General features: G+C 43.4%; 1 protein-coding gene across 1 annotated transcript in view; it reads right to left on the bottom strand.

Moving 5' to 3' along the window:
• Positions 1-14,012, bottom strand: part of LOC121459270 (ankyrin repeat domain-containing protein 26-like) — a 117,044-nt gene extending 103,032 nt beyond the window's left edge. Inside the window, 4 exon segments of the mRNA XM_041668803.1 lie at positions 1,790-1,896; positions 12,187-12,360; positions 12,695-12,809; positions 13,804-14,012. Of these exon segments, the coding sequence (XP_041524737.1) occupies positions 1,790-1,896; positions 12,187-12,360; positions 12,695-12,809; positions 13,804-14,012 (605 nt within the window).
• Positions 14,013-18,880: the final 4,868 nt, after the last annotated feature.

Below are 18,880 nucleotides of genomic sequence, written 5' to 3' on the forward strand. Positions count from 1 at the left end.
AGACATGTATGTGATACACAGAAATCTATGCAGACAAAACATTCATAAACATAAAAAATAAATAGAACTTTAAAATTAAAGATAATTTTTGGTAACAGTGATTTGGTTAATGAGTCTGACTACCTTGAGCTAGGTGCTGATATCAATGCTACATAGACATGTGAAAACAACTCTTCAAGAATATTATCCTGATTTTGGCAGACTAGAGAGCTAGCTCCATAGCTAAGAGCACTTAATGCTCTTGTAGAGAAGGCCCAGTTTCAGACCCAGTTATGATGGTGCAAAACTGTGACCCCAATTCCAGGGAATCTGATGCCCTCTTTTTGTCTCTATGAGCACCAGACAGACAAATGGTGCACATGTATCCATTCAAGCAAAACATTCATGCATATAAATAAGATAAATGATAAAAAGGAATATATCCTTATGTTCACCTCAGAAAATATATTTGGTGATAAGTAATGTTTGTGAGGCCATGCATTAATCAGGAAGGCACAGATAAACCCAGTCTTGTGAGGAGGAAGCTAAGTTGTCTTTATCCATCTCTTAGAACCTGCTTTCATTACTGGAAGTTTACTCGGGTGGAGCTAGGTGAGTTCCTCTGTACATGCCAGTCCAATGAGTGGACATCGACTCAAGTTTTAAGGGCTGAGGAGTTGGCCCGAGGAGGTTGCACCACTGAGGTGATTAGATCACATGGTGCTAACGGCATCTGTATATGAATTCATTTGTGAGATTGTTGGTAGCTTGTCTATTAGCATGCGGGTTCTGGGGAAGGACCTGGGTCACTAGGCCGTGTCCTTTGAAGGGTTTGCCTTGTCAGGGTACCTTCCTGTTTTTCTGTGTCCTGGCTTTAAGGAGATGAGACCTTCCCCTGCTTCATGCCCCCACTTCCTGTAATAATCTACCTTACTCTGGCTCCAAGGTAACTCTAGCCCACCGTGGATTGGAGCCCGTGAAACTGTGACGCAAAATAAATTTTTCCTCCATTAAATGGTTTCTTCTATATTTGGTCAGACTAGTGACAAGCTGAACACATCAACATAAATCAGAGAAGGACGGGGAGACATTGATTAATAATCTAATAAGATGCAGTCTGGTCATTTGGAGATAATCCAACACTGATATTCTTCAAACAAAGCAACTTAAAGCAAAGAGCCATCAAAGATATAAAACAATTTTCAAAAGTATTTCTCACTAATACAGAATTTTAGAGGAAATGTATGCAAGAGACAGAGGTGGGAAATACTGTAAAATTGTTAAGAATTTCATTGGAATCTTTTTTTTTTATTTATTTATTTATTATGTATACAATATTCTGTCTGTGTATGCCTGCAGGCCAGAAGAGGGCACCAGACCCCATTACAGATGGTTGTGAGCCACCATGTGGTTGCTGGGAATTGAACTCAGGACCTTTGGAAGAGCAGGCAATGCTCTTAACCAATGAGCCATCTCTCCAGCCCCCTTTCATTGGAATCTTAAACTAGCAGTTTACATTTCTAAAAATAAGGCTAATATGAAACTATTTTAGTTAATATAAAATCATATGACTAAAAAGTCGACTTCAAGTAACAAAGATCAGTCAATATTAGGAAATGTGAGCCCTGCCATAGTTTTGAATGTGTGAGAGACAGACAAAGTTGAACAGTTAATTTCTACCTACCTGTTAATTTGTTTTAATGTGTTTCCTATAAGTGTAAGCTAAATTCTTATGAATTTAGTATTGATGTTTTAAATTATCACAACCACTCTAGAATGTTGGAAGGATTGAAAAGGGTTTTGAAGGTACCTCTTGTAGTTATCCAGGGCGTTTATATTGGCCGCGGCCCGTAACAACAGCTCCACCATCTCCAGTTTGTTTTCCAGCACTGCCAGTATAAGCGGTGTGTAGCCATTCTGTGAAAACAAGAACAGTTGACAACTCCCACACAAACTGGAGTCATCAGAGGAAGGAGCCTCAGCTGAGGAAATGCTTCCTTGAGATCCAGCTGGAAGGCATTTTCTCATTTAGTGATCATTGGGGCAGGGCCCAGCCCATGGCAGGTGGTGCCGTCCCTGGGGCTGCTGGTCCTGGATTCTATAAGAATCCAGACTGACAGCGGAGAACTGGACGGAGCTCCCAAAGTCCAGTTGAAGAGTGAGAAGAGTGGGAATATGAGCAAAGAGGTCAAGACCATGATGGGGACACTCACTGAAACAGCTTACCTGAGCTAATGGGAGCTCACCAACTCTGGTCAGACAGGGAAGGACCAAACTAGACCCTGTGAATGTGGGTGACAGTGTATGGTTGGGGCACACTGCAGGGCCACTGGCAGTGGCACCAGGATTTTTCCCAATTGCTTGGGCAGACTTTTTGGAACCCATTCTCTTTGGATGGACACCTTGCTCAGCCTAGATATAGCAGGGAGGGCCTTGGTCCTTCCTCAAAGCAATATGCCTTATCCCCTCTGAGGAGTGGATGGGGGTGGGGGAAAAGGTGGAAGTGATGGGAGGAGGGGAGGTAGTGGGAACTGGGATTTGTATGTAAAATGAAAAAAAGACAGTTTGTTTCCTTTTTATAAAAACTAAAATAAAAAAAGAAGGTAGCCTGAGCAAGCCATGGGAAGCAAGCCAGTCAGCAGCACTGATCCATGGCCTCTGCATCAGCTCCTGCTCCAGGATCCTGCCCTGCTTGAGTTCCTGTCCTGACTTCTTTCTTCAGTGATGAGCAGCAATGCTAAAGTGTAAGCCAAATAAACCCCTTCCTCGCCAACTTGCTGGTCCTGGTGTTTCATCACAGCAAAAGAAATCCTAATGCAGACAGATTGGTACCAGAAGTAGGGCATTGCTGTAACAGACCTGACCATGTTTTGGTGAGGTTTGTGGAAGGAATTTGGAACTTTGGGCTAGAAGTTTGAGTGTTAAGAGTTCGGGGGGGGGGGGGGGAGGCTGGAGAGATGGCTCCGCGGTTAAGAGCATTGCCTGCTCTTCCAAAGGTCCTGAGTTCAATTCCCAGCAACCACATGGTGGCTCACAACCATCTGTAATGAGGTCTAGTGCCCTCTTCTGGCCTTCAGGCATACACGCAGAAAGAATATTGTATAAATAAATTAATTAATTAAAAAAAACAAATAGAGTTCTGTGGGGCGTTCTGTGGAACTTGGAAGATAAGAATGTTGAGAAAATGGAGGCCCGGCCTGTGAACTTCAGAGGCAGTATTAGAGACTCTACCAGGGCCATTTGCTGTTTTGAATTAAGATGATATGGTTCTGGTTAGCTGGGGCTGAAGAGTCAGCTGAGATTAACATAATACCCGAACTACTGAAGCAAAATTTTGCTGTAAAGGGACAGTTGATGATGGAGCTAACAAATTAGTGGTGATTGAGACTAGCTTCACAGAACTCTTCTGGTGAGTGTTTCCTGAGAGCACAGGGAAGATCTGTTCCAGAGGTGACCAAGGTTGTACCACATGTTGGTAGCCAGACTTGGTAATGTGTAAGGATCACCCAGATGATACTGGTTTTGAAGGCATGAAGGGTCATGGAGAGCAGCTGAGACTTGGCACTGTGAGAGGCCAGGAGAGGCCATTGGTACAGGTGCAGCCTCAGTGTAGTCGAAGGCCCAGGCTAAAGGAGTCATGCAAAGAAGTTGAAGCCTTACACCATGAAGACAGCCTATGAGAGGCTATTGGTGAAGTGCAGCCCAGTTGCAGCAAGGGGCCCCAGCATTTTGGAGATGCCAGTACCATTGGAAGACCAGCAGCAGCAATGGAGTGGAGCTAACTGGAGCCTAGAAGATAAACTATGTGTGTTGCAGAGGGCAGAGCTTGAGAAGTGACCCAGACTCTTTGGAGGACTCCAGAAGATCTCCAGTGAAACCCAGATAGTTGGACATTGAATTGTTTATGCTGAAAGACTTGAACTTTTAAAAGAGATTGGCTATTTCTTATTTTATTTTATTTAAATAATATTTTTTATTTATTTTACATACCAACTGAAGTTTCCCCTTCCTCCTCTCTTCCGGATCCCCCCCCCCTTCCCATCTACGCCCCTCCCCTTCTACTCCTCCTCCATCTCCATTCAGAAAGGGACAGGCCTCCCATGGGCCTGCACAAAGCATGGCACATCAGGGTGAGGCAGGACCAAGCTCCTCTCCTTGCATCAAAGCTGGGCAAGATAATCCAGCATGTAGAACAGGGTCCCAAAAAGACAGGTCCTGATCTCTCTACTGGTAGTCTTACAAAGAGACTAAGTGACACATTGTCATACACATGCAGAAGACCTAGATTGGTCCCATGGAGTCTCCCTAACTGTTAGTCCAGAGTTCATGAGCTCCCATGAGCTCAGGTCAGTTATCTCTGTAAGTTCCCCCATCATGACCCCCCTGGCTCATACAATCCCTTTTCCCTTTCATCAGCAAGACTCCCAAAGCTCAGTCCAGTGCTTGGCTGTGAATCTCTACCTCTACTTCCCTAAGTTTCTGAATAGATTATCTCTGATGACAGTTAGGAAATCAATCTGATTATAGCAGATGGCCAGTTTAGGCACCCTCTATAGTATTGCTAGGATTCTTAGCTGGGGTCATCCTCTTTTATTACTTCCCCCCTCCATCCAGCCTCCAACCCAGCTCTTGCTCCCTCAAGTTCCCATCCCTCCACCCCCACCCCAGTTTATCCAGGAGATCTCTTCTATTTCCCCTTCCCAGGGAAATCCACGCATCCCTCTTTGGGCCCTCTTTGCTATCTAGCCTCTCTGGGGCTGCGGATTGTAGGTTGATTGTAGAAGTTCACAGTGACTCTATTCCCATCTTGACTCAAGATCAAAGAGTTCAAGTTTGCCAAGGCCAAATGACAGGATGTTTAACCAAAGGTGTGGTCACTAGATGTGTTTTGACAATTAAGGAGATGATTGCTTTTGTTTGTTCCTTGAAGTCTTTTGTCCTCCTCTTTTTTGGGGTATAAAAGGACAATGAGAAATAAATTCGAGGTGGCTACAGTATTTACTGAGAGCCCTCCTGACTCTATCTTCTGTCTCTTGTCTCTTTCTCTTCTCAGTCCTCACTCCCCTTTTCAGGCATGTTCAACAGGTCGGCAGGTCCTGACAAAGGAGACCTAAAAACCTAAGTGAAGGACAGTACAGGTGAAAGGGGCTCAGATAATAGCAAAGAGGAAGCGCTGTGAGTAACTTGGAGGAAAGCTGTAAATACGGGGAGGGTAATAGTAGCCAGCTGTTTATACATTTGCTTAAATATATTTTAACAGCCCAGAGGAGCTGAAGTAGAGCAGCAGCAAGCACAGAAACTTTCTGAGTTTGTAGAGCAGGTGTGCCTTTAGCTTCCTGAGCACGGGACCTTGGATGCAGACACACGCGAGAGAATTGGAGTGAAAATCCAACAACATGATGAGTATAATCCTGGAGGAGTCCCAGTGGATGCTTAGTCTGTGGGCATTTATGTGGCACAGTTTGGATTTGTGCCCTGAATGGCAGGAGGTATTTCCCTCTGGAACAGTTAGAAGCAAAACCCTCCACACTGCCAGAGGAGCTGTTTGGTGATGATCAGTTTGACTGCTGGGCTTGAGGAAGAAGCCCTTCCTCATGTCTGACCATGAATGACGAGAGGTAGAAACCTTGTGGTGAGATTGAGCCGGAGCTAAAGGGCTTGAGAGATGTGGTGCTATCCTTTAAAATAAAAATGAGATTCTGCAAGTCTTTTCGGAAGGGCACTCTTCTGCCTACTGTAGCAGCTGGTTTAGATCCACTTAGGGGGCTGTCTATGTTGCAAAGACCTCCTGGAACATGGCAACACTCACCGTTAGTCATGCATCTCATCCACAAGCTAGTATTAGAGCGGCAGTTAGCAGAGAAGAGGATGTGCAAGGTTTCCGATGATTCCAGTGATGGAGCAATTGGACACTCAGGGAAATTTAGTCAGGGTGCATGTGTCAATCCCATTTAAACAACTCAAGGAATTTAAAATAGTCTGTTCTCCATATAGGTCCCCTGCTCCTTTTACACAAACTCTGTTAGAAAACATGGCTGTAGAGACCTTGCCTCCCGGAGATCAGAAACAGATGGCCAAAGCTTGCCTGTCAGGCAGGGACTACCTGTTGTGGAAAACTGAATTTGCTGAACAATGTCAAGTCACAGCTGAAATAAAGTGGTCCCAATAAATTCCCATTACTTTTGATATGCTCGCTGGAGAAGGCATTTATCAGGAGACAGATCAGCAGTTAAATTATGGTGTGGCAGTGTATGCCCAGATCAGTGCAGCTGCCAAGAAGGCCTGAAATAAGTTTCCATCTTCTGGAAAATATACTGAGGACTTGTCAAAAATAAGGCAGGAACCTGATGGATTATTTTAGGTCTTTGTCTCTAGGCTAATGTCAACAACAGGCAGGTGAATTGGGGATGGAGAATCTAGGCCTTTGCTAACGAGCTAGTGTATGAGAATGCTAATGCTGCCTATCAGGCTGCTTTGAGACCTTTTAGAAAGAAAGACAACATCTCTGATTATATTCACCTTTGTTCAAATACTGGGCCCTCATATAGTCAGGGCTTAGCCATGGCTGCTACATCACAGGGAAAAATAGTTAAGGATGTTCTCTTCTGATAAAGAAATCAAGGCCCAGGGAGAGGGAGAATTAACAGATCTCCTGGAAGTTGCTTTGGGTGTAGTCAGATGGGGCATGAGATCAAGCAGTGTCCTGATAAAGGAATAAGCCTGGGGACCAAAAAAAGAGAAAAACATTGGGCTAATGGATGTAAATCAAAAAAGGAATACCAAGGGAATCCCCTGCAGGGAAATTGGCAGAGGGGCCCTCCTCAGGCCCCCCAAAATGTTATGGGGCAATTCAGCAGTCTGGCCCTCTACAAGGAAATCCATTTAGGGTCTCTGCAGAGCGACCCCAGACAGGGCAGTATTGAGTATCAGCTCTTCCATCTACACAGTTTTAACTCCCCAAATGGGGGTGCAAGCTCTCTCCACTGGTGTTTATCTGTCTTTGCCAAAAACTAGGGAGAAGTAGTACTACCTTGGCCATTCTGACAGGTGTAAGATGGTATCTCAGAGTTGTTTTGATTTGCATTTTCCTGATGAGCATTCCTTAAATGTCTTTTGGCCATTTGAGTTTCTTCTGTTGAGAATTCTCTGTTTAGACCTATACCCCATTTTTAAATTGTGTTACTTGATATTTTGTTGTCTAGTTTCTTGAGTTCTTTTTGGAGATTAGCCCTCTGTCAGATGATGGGTTGTTAAAGATCTTTTCCCATTCTGTATGCTGTTATTTTGTCTTGTTGACCATGTCCTTTGCTTTGCAGTTTCAAGAGGTTTCATGTATTAATTGTCGATATCAGTATCTGTGCTACTGGTGTTATATTCAGGAAGTATAGTCTGTGCCAATGCATTCAAGGCTACTTCCCACTTTCTCTTCTATCAGGTTCAATGTAATTGGATTTATGTTGAGCTCTTTGATCCACTTGGACTTGAGTTTTGTGCAGGGTGATAGACATGGATCTATTTGCATTCTTTTACATGCAGACATCCAGTTATGCCAGCACAATTTGTTGAAGATGCTTTCTTTTTTCCATTGTATAATTTAGGCTTCTTTGTCAAAATCAGGTGTTCATATGTGTGTGGGTTTGTGTCAGGGTATTCAATTTGATTCCATTGATCCACATGTCTGTTTTATGCCAATACCAAACTGTTTTTATTACTATACCTCTATAGTAGATCTTGAAGTCAGGGATGGTGACACCTTCAGAAGTTCCTTTATTGTACAGGATTGTTTTAGCTATTTTGGGTTCTTTGGTTTTCCATATGAAGTTGAGTACTGTTCTTTCAAGGTCTGTGAAGAATTGTGTTATGATTTTCGTTGGTATTGCATTGAATCTGTAGATTTACTTGCTAATATTGCAATTTTTACTATGTTAATCCTACCAATCCTTGAGCATGGGAGAGTTTTCCATTTTCTGATATCTTCTTCAATTTCTTTCTTCAACAATTTAAAGTTCTTGTCATACAGGTCTTTCACTTGTTTGGTTACAGTTACCTGAAGATATTTTATGTTGTTTGTGGCTATTGTGACACTTGATGTTTCTCTGATTTCTTTCTCAGCCCATTTATCATCTATATATAAAAGGACTACTGATTTTTTTTTTAGCTAATCTTGTATCCTGTTACATAGCTAAAGGTATTTATTAGCTATGGGAGCTCCCTGGTAGAATTTTGGGGGCCACTTGTGTATACTGTCATGTCTGCAAATAGCAAAAGTTTGACTTCTTTCTTTCTAATTTGTATTCCCTTTATCTCCTTTTGTTGTCTTATTGCTCTAGCTAGAACTTCAAGTACTATAGTGAATAGATATGGAGAGAGTAGACAGCCTTGTCTTTTTCCTATTTTAGTGGAATTGCTTTTGAGTTTCTCTCCATTTAGTTTGATATTGGCTGTTGGCTTGCTGTATGTTGCCTTTTTATGTTTAGGAATGTTCCTTGTATCCCTGATGTCTTCAAGACCTTTATCATGAAGGGGAGTTGGATTTTATTGAAGGATTTTTCAGCATCTAATGAGATGATTATATGGGTTTTTTCTTTCAGTTTGCTTATATGGTAGATTACATTGGCAGTTTTTTGTATGTTAAACCATCCCTGCATCTCTGGGATGAAGCCTACTTGATCATGGTGGGTGATGTTTCTGATGTGCTTTTGGATTAAGTTTGCCAGTATTTTATTGAATATTTTTGCATGAATGTTCATGAGGGAGATTGGTCTGTAATTCCCTTTCTTAGTTGTATCTTTGTGTGGTTTTGGTATGAGGGTAACTGTAGCCTCGTAAAAAGAGTTTAGCAGTGTTCCTTCTGCTTCTATTGCATGGAACATTTGAGGGGTATCAGTATTAGCTGTTCTTTGAAATTCTGGTGGAAGTCTCTGCTCAAACAATCTGACCCTAGGCTTTTTTTGGGGGAAGGCTTTTGATGACTATTTCTATTTCCTTATGGGTTACAGGTCTATTTAATTTGGTTATCTGGTCTTAATTTAACTTTGGTATGTGGTAGTTATCAAGAAAATTGTCCATTACTTTTAGATTTTCCAATATTGTGGAGTACAGGTTTTTGAAGTATGACCTGATGATTCTCTGATTTCCTCAGCATCTCTTGCTGAGGTCTAGCTACAGAGCATTTGAGTGTGGTTTGTGAGCACATTGTTGCAGCTTGCTTGCTGGTAGTGACCTTGAAATGCCATAGAGTTGTGGCAATAGACCTGGCTATAGCTGGTACCTCTGCCATGAGGCTGGAATCTCAGAAAGCTAAGAAATGGGCTGGATCAGCCATCAAAGCCATGGCTTTAATCCTCTTCATATTGCTTAGCAAATTAAAAACTCAAGTGGTCAGAAAAAGAGAGATATACAGTAAAGAGAGATTCAAAGATGAAGAAAACCTCTAAATGATTTACAATGTGTTAAAATATATGCAGGCTTGGGAGAGAAAAGAAAAAGGTTAAAGTCCTTAAAATAAAAAAGAAAGAAAGAGAGTAGTTGGGTATGGTGGTACACACCTTTAATTTCAACACTTGGGAGACAGAGGCAGCAGACCTCTGTGAGTTCAAGGTGTGGTAGCACACACCTTTAATCCCAGCACTTGGGAGGCAGAGACAGGCAAATCTCTTTGAGTTCAAGGACAGCCTGGTCTACAGAGTGAGTTCCAGGATAAGATACACAGAAATCCTTTCTCAAAAAGCCAAAAACTAAAAATAAAAGAAATAGAGTTTAAAATAAAGCCATGTCGCACGCCTTTAATCCCAGCACTCGGGAGGCAGAGGCAGGTGGATCTCTGTGAGTTTGAGACCAGCCTGGTCTACAGAGCTAGTTCCAGGACAGGCTCCAAAGCCACAGAGAAACCCTGTCTCGAAAAACCAAAAAAAATAATAATAATAATAAAATAAAATAAAGCCATGTAAAGATGGAAAACACACAGAGAATCTTGATACTGTATGTTATTATGTTCTCTTTTAGTTGTTTGAATGCTGAGGAAGGTACAACAGCTGCCAAAAGATACTTGTTTATAAATGCTGCTGAATTAATCCAAGATAGGTACTTTGAAAGTACCCTGACTTCAAAATTGAAGTCAAAAGGTATGTTACTTTGGAGAAGAAGTTTTGCTTTTGTTTCCACAGGAAATAAGACTGTGGATTCATTCTGAGTTAAGAAAAATCAGATTTGATTAAGGAAAACCACCTGAGAAATCTCTAATAGAAACAGATGCCTCAGATATCTGAGTTCTACATCGAGAACAGATTCAAGACTGCTGCCTGAGATGATCAAGACTCACAGGATAGTCCAGTTAGGACTTGATCATATTCTAAATTTTCTTTAGGTCGCCATAAGATTATCAGCCCCCCCAACCAGCAGGAAATAAAGGCAGGTCAAGGAGAACAGGATAATTCTGGGAAGAAGAAGGTCCTGTTCTGGAGTCCTGGCCCAGTCCCAGAAGAAGCCAGATGTGATTGCCTCACTGAAAAAGGTACTGAGCCATGTGGCTAACATATACTAGAATAATGGGCTAATATACGTTATGAGTTAAGAAGAAGCCTGAGCTAATGGGCCAATCAGTTTATAGTTAATGTAGACCTCTGTGTGATTTCTTTGGGACTTAATGACTGTGGGAATCAGGCAGGACAGAAACTCAGTCAACAGTGTCCCATAAGTTTGGGTATGTTGTGCATTCATTTTCATTGAATTCTAGGAAATCTTTCATTTCTTTCTTTCTTGACCCAGTAGTAATTCAGTTGAGAGTTTTTCAGTTTCCATGGGTTTGTAGGCTTTCTGTAGTTTGTGTTGTTGAATTCTAACTTTTTTCCATGTTGATCTAATAAGATACATGGGGTTATTCCAACTTTTTTGTATCTGTTGAGGTTTGTTTTGTGACCGAGTATGTGGTCAATTTTAGAGATTGTTCCATGAGGTGCTGAGAAGAAGGTATATTCTGTGTTTGGGTGGAATGTTCTATAGATGCCTGTTAAGTCCATTTGGGTCATAATATCTGTTAGTTCCCTTATTTCTCTGTTAAGTTTCTGTCTGGCAGACCTGTCCATTGGTGAGAGTGGGGTGTTGAAGTCTCCCACTATTAGTGTGTGGGGTTTGTATGTGATTTAAGCATTAGTAATGTTTCTTTTACAAATGCTGGTGCCCTTGTGTTTGGAGTGTAAATGTTCAGAATTGAAACTTCATCTTGATGGATTTTTTTCCTGTGATGAATGTGAAATATCCTTCTTCATTTCTTTTGATTAATTTTAGTTTAAAGCCCATTTTGCTAGATATTAGGATAGCTACACCAGCTTGAGTCTTAGGTCCATTTGGTTGTAAAATCTTTTCTCAATGCTTTGCTCTGAGGGAATGCCTGTCTTTGAATTTGAGGAATGTTTCTGGTACGAAGCAGAAGGATGGATCCTATTTTTTTATCCATTCCATCAGTCTGTTTCTTTTTAGAGGTGAATCGAGTCCATTGATATTAAGAGATATTAATGATCAATGATTGTTAATTCCTGTTATTTTTTTGTTTTGGTGATAGTGTGTGTGTGTGTGTGTGTGTGTGTGTGTGTGTGTGTGTGTGCGTTTCTCTTTTTGGTTTTGCTGATGTGAGATTATTTATTGCCTGTGTTTTCATGGATGCAGCTAACTTTCTTGGGTTGTAGTTTCCTTTTAGTACTTTCTGTAGGTACTAGAGATGTAGGTATGGATTTGTGGATAGGTATTTTTAAATCTGGTTTTGTTATGAAATATCTTGTTTTCTCTGTCTATGGTGATTGAAAGTTTTGATGGGTATAGTAGTTTAAGCTTCCATCCATGGTCTCTAAGTGTCTGCAAAACATCTGTCCATGACCTTCTAGCTTTCAGATCTCCACTGAGAAGTCAGGTGTAATTCTGATAGGTCTGCCTTTATATGTTATTTGGATTTTCCTTTGCAGCTCTTAATATTCTTTCTTTATTCTGTATGTTTAGTGTTTTGATTACTATGTGTTATGGGGAGTTTTTTTTTGTCTAGTCTATTTGGTATTCTGCAAGCTTCTTATACTTATATTAATACAGTTTTCTCAAATATTTTTTGTGGATACATAAACCATTTTTAGTTAAGGAATGCTCACTTTAGCTTCTATATGTGGAAATGGTTCCAGGAGAATGCCTTTAAACTATCTGGGAAATAAAGATGGGTGTTACCTTTGCCTTAATTTCAGTGTCTGCTCCGAACTCCAGAAGTTTGGCAGCTATGGAGGTGCTGTTGTTGTAGACTGCATAGTGGAGAGCCGTGTTTTGATTTGCATCAATGGCATTTGAGTCAGCACCGTTTTCCAGGAGAACCTTTACACATTCCTCGTGCTGGCGCTGTGCTGCCTGTGGATATTGTCCCAAGGGAAAGACTGTCAGCTAAAGTAATTCGAGATAATCTTTCCACAAGTTCCACCAAATAGTTACATTTAAATGTCAGAAATTCATTTTTATTCAAGTTTAAAAAAAAGTTTTGAGACTGTGTTCTCATGTATCCCAGGCTGTAATGAAACCTGCATGTCCTGGGTTTGTGTGGCACAGTCCTCAAGCCTCTGCCTCCAGTACTACAGTACTACGGGCCCCATGTCCGCCTCCCACATGATGGGGTACAGGCCTCCCACACCTGGATATCAGGAGTTATACTCCTCCGTCTACGGCTGCACCTGTCGGCCCTAATTACCTTGATCAGAGCTGTACTTAGGTCGCTGTCTCGGGCTTCAATGTTGCATTCATACCATAGCAAGAGGGCCGCCATTTCAGCCTGGCCGTGAGCGCAGGCGTAGTGCAGAGCAGTCCTGTGAGAGAGAGCATGCCCGAGAGCTACTGTACAGCGTTAAGCCGGTAAGACTAGGCAGCAACAGGGACTGCCCTCACTTTTCCTCCAAAGCAGAGGAACCTATTGGAATTTCTTTCTTTCTACTCAGCAGTGCTGAGAAGAGAGCACAGTTAAACCTGGAGGATCCCAGCGGGGATGGCATCACAGCAGAGACAATGGGAGATTTGGAACGGCTTGTTGACTGAGGTCTGCCTGGAGTAGGGACCACACTGGCAAGCTGCACTGCTTCCATAGTCTCAGAACTGAGAAAGTCTCCAGGGAACAATCCGCTTCAGCATCAAGGAAGCAACTGAAGCTAGTGGGGCTCTTGTGGGAAGTTGAGAGCGTCACGCACCCTCTGATGAAGACCGCTGCTAATCAAACTATCCCACTTAGGAGCCAGAAGGACTAATAGCTGATCAGTAGATGGTAAGTGAAGATGGCCACGCTGAATAACCGACTCTGAAGATAAATAGCCTCTCGCTTCAGCTGCCATGTAAGGTCCCTCAGGAAGTAACAGGTAATCCCTGGTTCCCGAGAGATAAAATGAATATGGGATTTTATTGAATGAAGTTTTGTCCTGGGATTCCACAGCAACAAGCAGTTCGTTCATGTGCACATTTACAGAAAATGCTGTGTATCTCAACTGTGTGGGTGAAATCACATTTAAACTGTCAGTAAAGCGCTCTGAAAGCAGAATATTATGGGGGTTGGAGACCAACTAAGAAGGAAGTAAGTCTTCCTTCTTTCTCTTCTTCTTTGCTTCTCATTAAGAATGCCTAGACTCTAGACCCATCCACAGTGTGCAGTTTTCAGGTGCTGAGAAGCCCGTGGTGGGGAGAAAGCCCAGCGTCCCCTGTGAAAGCAGGCCTCGGCCTCCTTTCTCCAGTATTTAGGGGCCAAGACCTCTCCTAGGACGCCGCTGCCACTCACTCATACCTGTTCCGGGCCACCCCCACCCTGCGCCCTCTGACCTTTTTTTCCGGTCTGTAACGTTCACGTCCACATCCCCAAATTCGAGCATTCTCTGCACTTGGGTTATGTCTCCCATGCTTGCAGCTTTGTGTATCTTCTTCACAGGTATGTAGCCCGTGAGGTACCTGTGCCATTCTTGGTTCTCAGCGTTGGCATTTCTAAAGCCCAGGAAGCCCCAGGGCAAATGGCCCTTGAAGATCTTCTTCATGACTCAGACTGCGGCCCTTCACCCTGGACTCTTGCTTATATTGCCTTCCCTTCTCCCGTTAACAGCCTTAGTGCAGTGCTCACAGGAACCCAATACCTCTGGGTCCCAATGTTAGCCACTTCCAGTACTAATGCAGAGCCAACCAAGTCTCGGAATCTCGCCAGGATGCGCCCACAGAGAAGCCCCAAGTTTAACATCCCTCCACCTCTTAGGCAGTTGGCAGAACTGTCGTTGCCAAGGAACGCCGTGTGCGCATGCTCCAGAGTGGACCTGGGCACCAATCACTTCAGGCAACCGACAGTGCTCAGTGCGCGTGCCAGGCTCATGAACTACTGGGCATTCAAGTGTCCAACATGTGCACCGCTAGGAGGAGGAGCCAGATGCTATGCTCAAGGTCTGCTCGCAGTCTTGGAATGGAGCTCCCTTAGAGTGGATCTTCATGCGGCTGAAGACTCATCTCCAAGAAAACCTTCCTCAGAATTCTAACTTTGAAGAGGACAGTATCTTGACTGCCCTGCCAGCCTGGGTGACATAGTGAGATCCTTTCTCAACAAGCGAACAAATCCTCTCAGAATCTCCATTTGGGCCGATTATGCCTCCCCACCATCTCCCTACCTCCTCCCCACCTCCACCAGAAGTTGCGACAACAGAATGCTGTTTTGGTGTTTTCATAGACGGTGCTGATGTGTGTCATCAAGTACAAGTCGATGTGGAGGAATCTGCACTCTCCAGATGAAATGAAAACAGACCTCTGCTGCCTCCTACCCCACTTATTTGACCCTTGGGAGTATGGTCGCTGTGATCATTTTTTTCCTTTTAAATCTGCAGGGTTTATTTGGATCATAGTGTAATAGTTAAGAACTTTACCTTTTAATTGACCACTGTCCCGGACATTTATTTTCCTAATTATGTTATAATGCCTCTTTAAGCAGCTGGGTCCTGGTGTCAGAGCCTTGCCCCATTGCCTAGTTCCTCTTCTTCCTCCCCCCCCCCCCCCTCTTCTGTAAGCATTACAGCTCAGATGGAAAGGGCTCCTAGCAGCCTGGAGCCAAAGATTATCACAAAGTCACAGTAAACAACAGAGTAGCTTGCACCTCTGCTCCTGGGAAAGGTTTCCCCAATGTAACAATTCTGCTCCAGCAGGGGAGGCTTTCCCCAGGGAAATAGTAACAGATCTGCTCAGGTCCTCCAGAGTGTAACAACTCTACTCCCCCAGGTGAAACCTTATCCAAGAGATTTATTGGGAAGAATCCAGGTGGGTGGCTGCCTATGCCAGGGTGGGGAACAGCTGAGCAGGTGCAGGGCTTATATAAACTTCTTAGGGGCACAGTCTTTGCAGGGTGAAGAGTTTCAGGATGGGAATTGGTCAGATTTCAGTCCCTGAATTTGGACAAGCTCAGAGATTGGCTGGATTTCGTGTTCAAGGATTGGTTTTCCTGCTCAGTGATTGGCTAGTTTTTGTGCAGAGTTTGTCAGGGGCAGAGTGTGGTTTTTTGGCTCTGGTTTCAGGGCCAAAGTGTGTTTCTTTCACTGGCCATTCTTTACCTTTGGCTCTGGTTTCAGGGTCAGGGTGTGTTTCTTTTTGACTGGCCCTTTTACCCTACATCTTCCTCCTCTTCCTCCATGCCCTCTTCTTTCTCTTCTTCTTCCTCCTCTTCCTCCATGTCCTCTTCCTTCTTTCTCTTCTTCCTCTTTTCCTTCTTCCTCCTCTTCCTCTATCTGCTTTTCTTCCACTTCTTCCTCCTCTCTCCTCCTGCTGTTCACCCACTTCCTCCCCCTTCTCCTCCTATTTCTATGCTTCTTCCATCTGTCTGGCCACTACACACTAATTTTTCAAGTAAGCCTACTAGTAGCAGTTGCCAGCCAGGATTTGACTGACTCTCCAATTTCCCAGGTAAGACTCTTGAGACACACATTGGCCTAGCCCCTCCCCTTAGGACCTCCAACTGCACCCATAGAACATTCTAACTGCCCTCCTCCACCCACCAAACTCTGGACTTGAAATTTTCACCAATCTTCATCCTGGAAAGCTCTGCCCCCACCCAAGAAAAGCTATATAAACCCTGTCTTCTGTTCTGTTTCCTGCTGTTTCTTGCCTGAGCAGAGACAGCCACCATCCTGTTTTTTTTTTTTCTCTCTTCTAATAAATCTCTTGTGTGAGTTTTGTTGTGTGGTGTGACTTTGTGATATTCCTTGGCTCCCAACTGCCGGGACATTTTCCATCTATGCTGTAACATTTATTCTCTATACTAGTTCTTTGACCAATGTCTTCTCCACATCCTTGATTTCTTACATCAATTTCCACACTTCCCTGCAAGATCCCGTTTCTGCCTGGGCCCTATCTCATGCTTCCTAGGTGCCACCAACAATGGAAGCCTAACCTCAGCACACTGCTGCCCCTAACCCAGCCCTTGCTGACCGTTCACATTGTTGCTCCCAAAGCAGGAGTGCTCAGGAAGGATAAAGCAGAGTATAACCCCCACCCTGCTTTGCATCCATCCTGCCACGCAAAGAAATAACTAAGAAACAAACAATGGTGGGACAGCATACATTAAAATAACACTGTGAAAGAGACCCAGGCTTAAAGGAAGAGTTCAGACTCTGCCATTAGTCCCCTCCTTGTGAGGAGCAAGTGTACCCCTGTATGAATGAGCATTCACAATGTGAGCACCATGGCCATGTCAAAAGAGGCCAAAGATTCACAGGACTGGCAAGGCCTTCCCCCAGTCCAGGTATAGGTGTTGACAGTATGTACAGAAAGTCTCAATGACAGCTATCTCCTTCTGGGTGACTGCAGCCTGAGATGACGCCCCTCAGAGACTAGCTAACCTACCTGCTTGTTCAGCTACTTGTAATAAACATGCTGAGGGTCTTAAGCACCATTCTATTGCTGTGAAGAGACACCAAGGAAACTCTTATGTTAAAAAAGCATTAAACTGGGGGCTTGCTTACAGTTTTAGTATCTTAACTCACACATCTGAACGTTCAGTGCGTCTTTTGTTTGTATGGCAGGTCTAGGAATCAAGGGAAAACACGGCCTTCCTTTATACACAAGCGGATGCCCAGTTTTCCATATGAGGCTGATGTAAACCCAGTAGGGATAGTGACAGCAGAGTCTTATCCCCGAGTAGATGCCATTGTGCCTCGGGTCACTAGAGAGGTGCTGTAGTTGAGATTCTGAGAGCACCTGGTCAAGACAGATGTAGGGATTTTAAGTCGGAAGAAAAGGGAGGCATTTCATGCAAGGATGAAAACTGAGTTGGGACTCCAGAGCAGTGAATAGTGATGTGGGAACGGCAGGGTTGCAGCCATGCACTGGAGCCCCCAACTGACCTGTCCTAAGGAGCTCAGAACCAGTCCATCAGCAGTAAGAGCATGTGGGGAACCAGCTATGACTTTGTTCCACCTCAGAAAGCCAGCCAAGTAGAACAGGAAGGACAGAATTTGAGTGTAAGCATGCACAGTAGGGATGTTTGCTGCTCTTCTGGAAGACCAAGGTTTGATTCCCAGCAGCTGTGTAATCACTATCTGTTCCCCTTTGTCTCTCCGAATGCTATTGGAATTAAACACAATTTTACTATGTTCATTGTTGCTCAGATTTTTCTGTCTGAAGGTATCTAGTCTGGTAGCTCACAACTGTGTGAAATTCCAGCTTCAGGGGTCCAGTGTCCTCTCTGGCCTCTGTGGGCACCTATACACATGTAGTTCACCACCCCTCAACACTCACTAAACAAAAATAAATCTTTTTATTGAAAAAACTTTCCATACAATATATTCTGATTACACTTTCCCCCTCCCCAGACTCCTCCCACATCCTCCTCACCTCACTATTCACCCAATACCAAGCCTTTTCTTTCTGTCTCTTTAAAAAACAAACAATAAAAAACAGGAAACACACATACAAAGACCACAGAAACAGAAGCCAAAATATAAAAGCAAGTGATTAATAAGACAAAAAATGCCCAAACAAAGCATATGAAACAAGTCTACAAAATTATCATTGAGTCCGTTTGTGTTGGCCGACTACTGTGCATGGATGGGGTCTACCCTGAAGTGTGGGTAACAGACCCAGGGAGACTCCATTGGAGAAAAATTATTTTTCCTTAGCAATAGGGTATTAATTGTAGATAGCTTCTTTGTTAGGGGTGGAAGCCCATGTCTACTTCCCACTTGGACTTTTATATAATTGACCCCCACACACACATAGGGCCATAGGGAATGGTATTGCTAGGTGACTTTGTTGGAGTAGGTGTGGCCTTGTGGGAGAAAGTGTGTCTGTCATCTTGCTTCCTCTGTGTCTTGCTGGTGACTGTGTCTCCACCTTTCTTCTTCCCAGAATTCTCTTAGTCTGCCCCATCTATACTCTCTGGATGGCTACAGACCAATCAGTGTTTTATTAAACTAATATGAATGACAAATTATTTACAGCATGCAAAAGCATTATACCACAGCAGTTATCTATCTTATCCTACCATATCAATATCAACCCCCCTTTTTTTGCAGACAAGAATCTACCCGCTGTGGCTCCACTCACTGTGGGTCCTGAAAGCCTAGCCTAAAGTTCTCAGGCAGGTTGGAGGTGTGGCCAGGAACTGAATTCAGCCTTCCTAGCTGTAAGAATATGGTGCCTGTGCTGCCACAGTGGGTCTTACTCAGCTTGTTGTTTCTGTTTAGCCCTGCCAGCTGAGAGGCAGCACCTCTTAAAGGAGCAGGGTCCTTTTTCTTTTTCCTTTCCTTTTCTTTATTTTTCCTATTTCTCAGGCCCTACATGGAAATACGGGCCCCACGTTGGGCACCGAAATATTGTTTTTATTCTTTATTCTTTGTTCTTTGGAGGGACTTGCCACCCAGCTTCCAAATAAATACAC

Source organism: Microtus oregoni, unplaced genomic scaffold, assembly GCF_018167655.1.
Source record: "Microtus oregoni isolate MIOR12 unplaced genomic scaffold, Mior012 000019F_ref0000042, whole genome shotgun sequence".
Classification (NCBI taxonomy): domain Eukaryota; kingdom Metazoa; phylum Chordata; class Mammalia; order Rodentia; family Cricetidae; genus Microtus; species Microtus oregoni.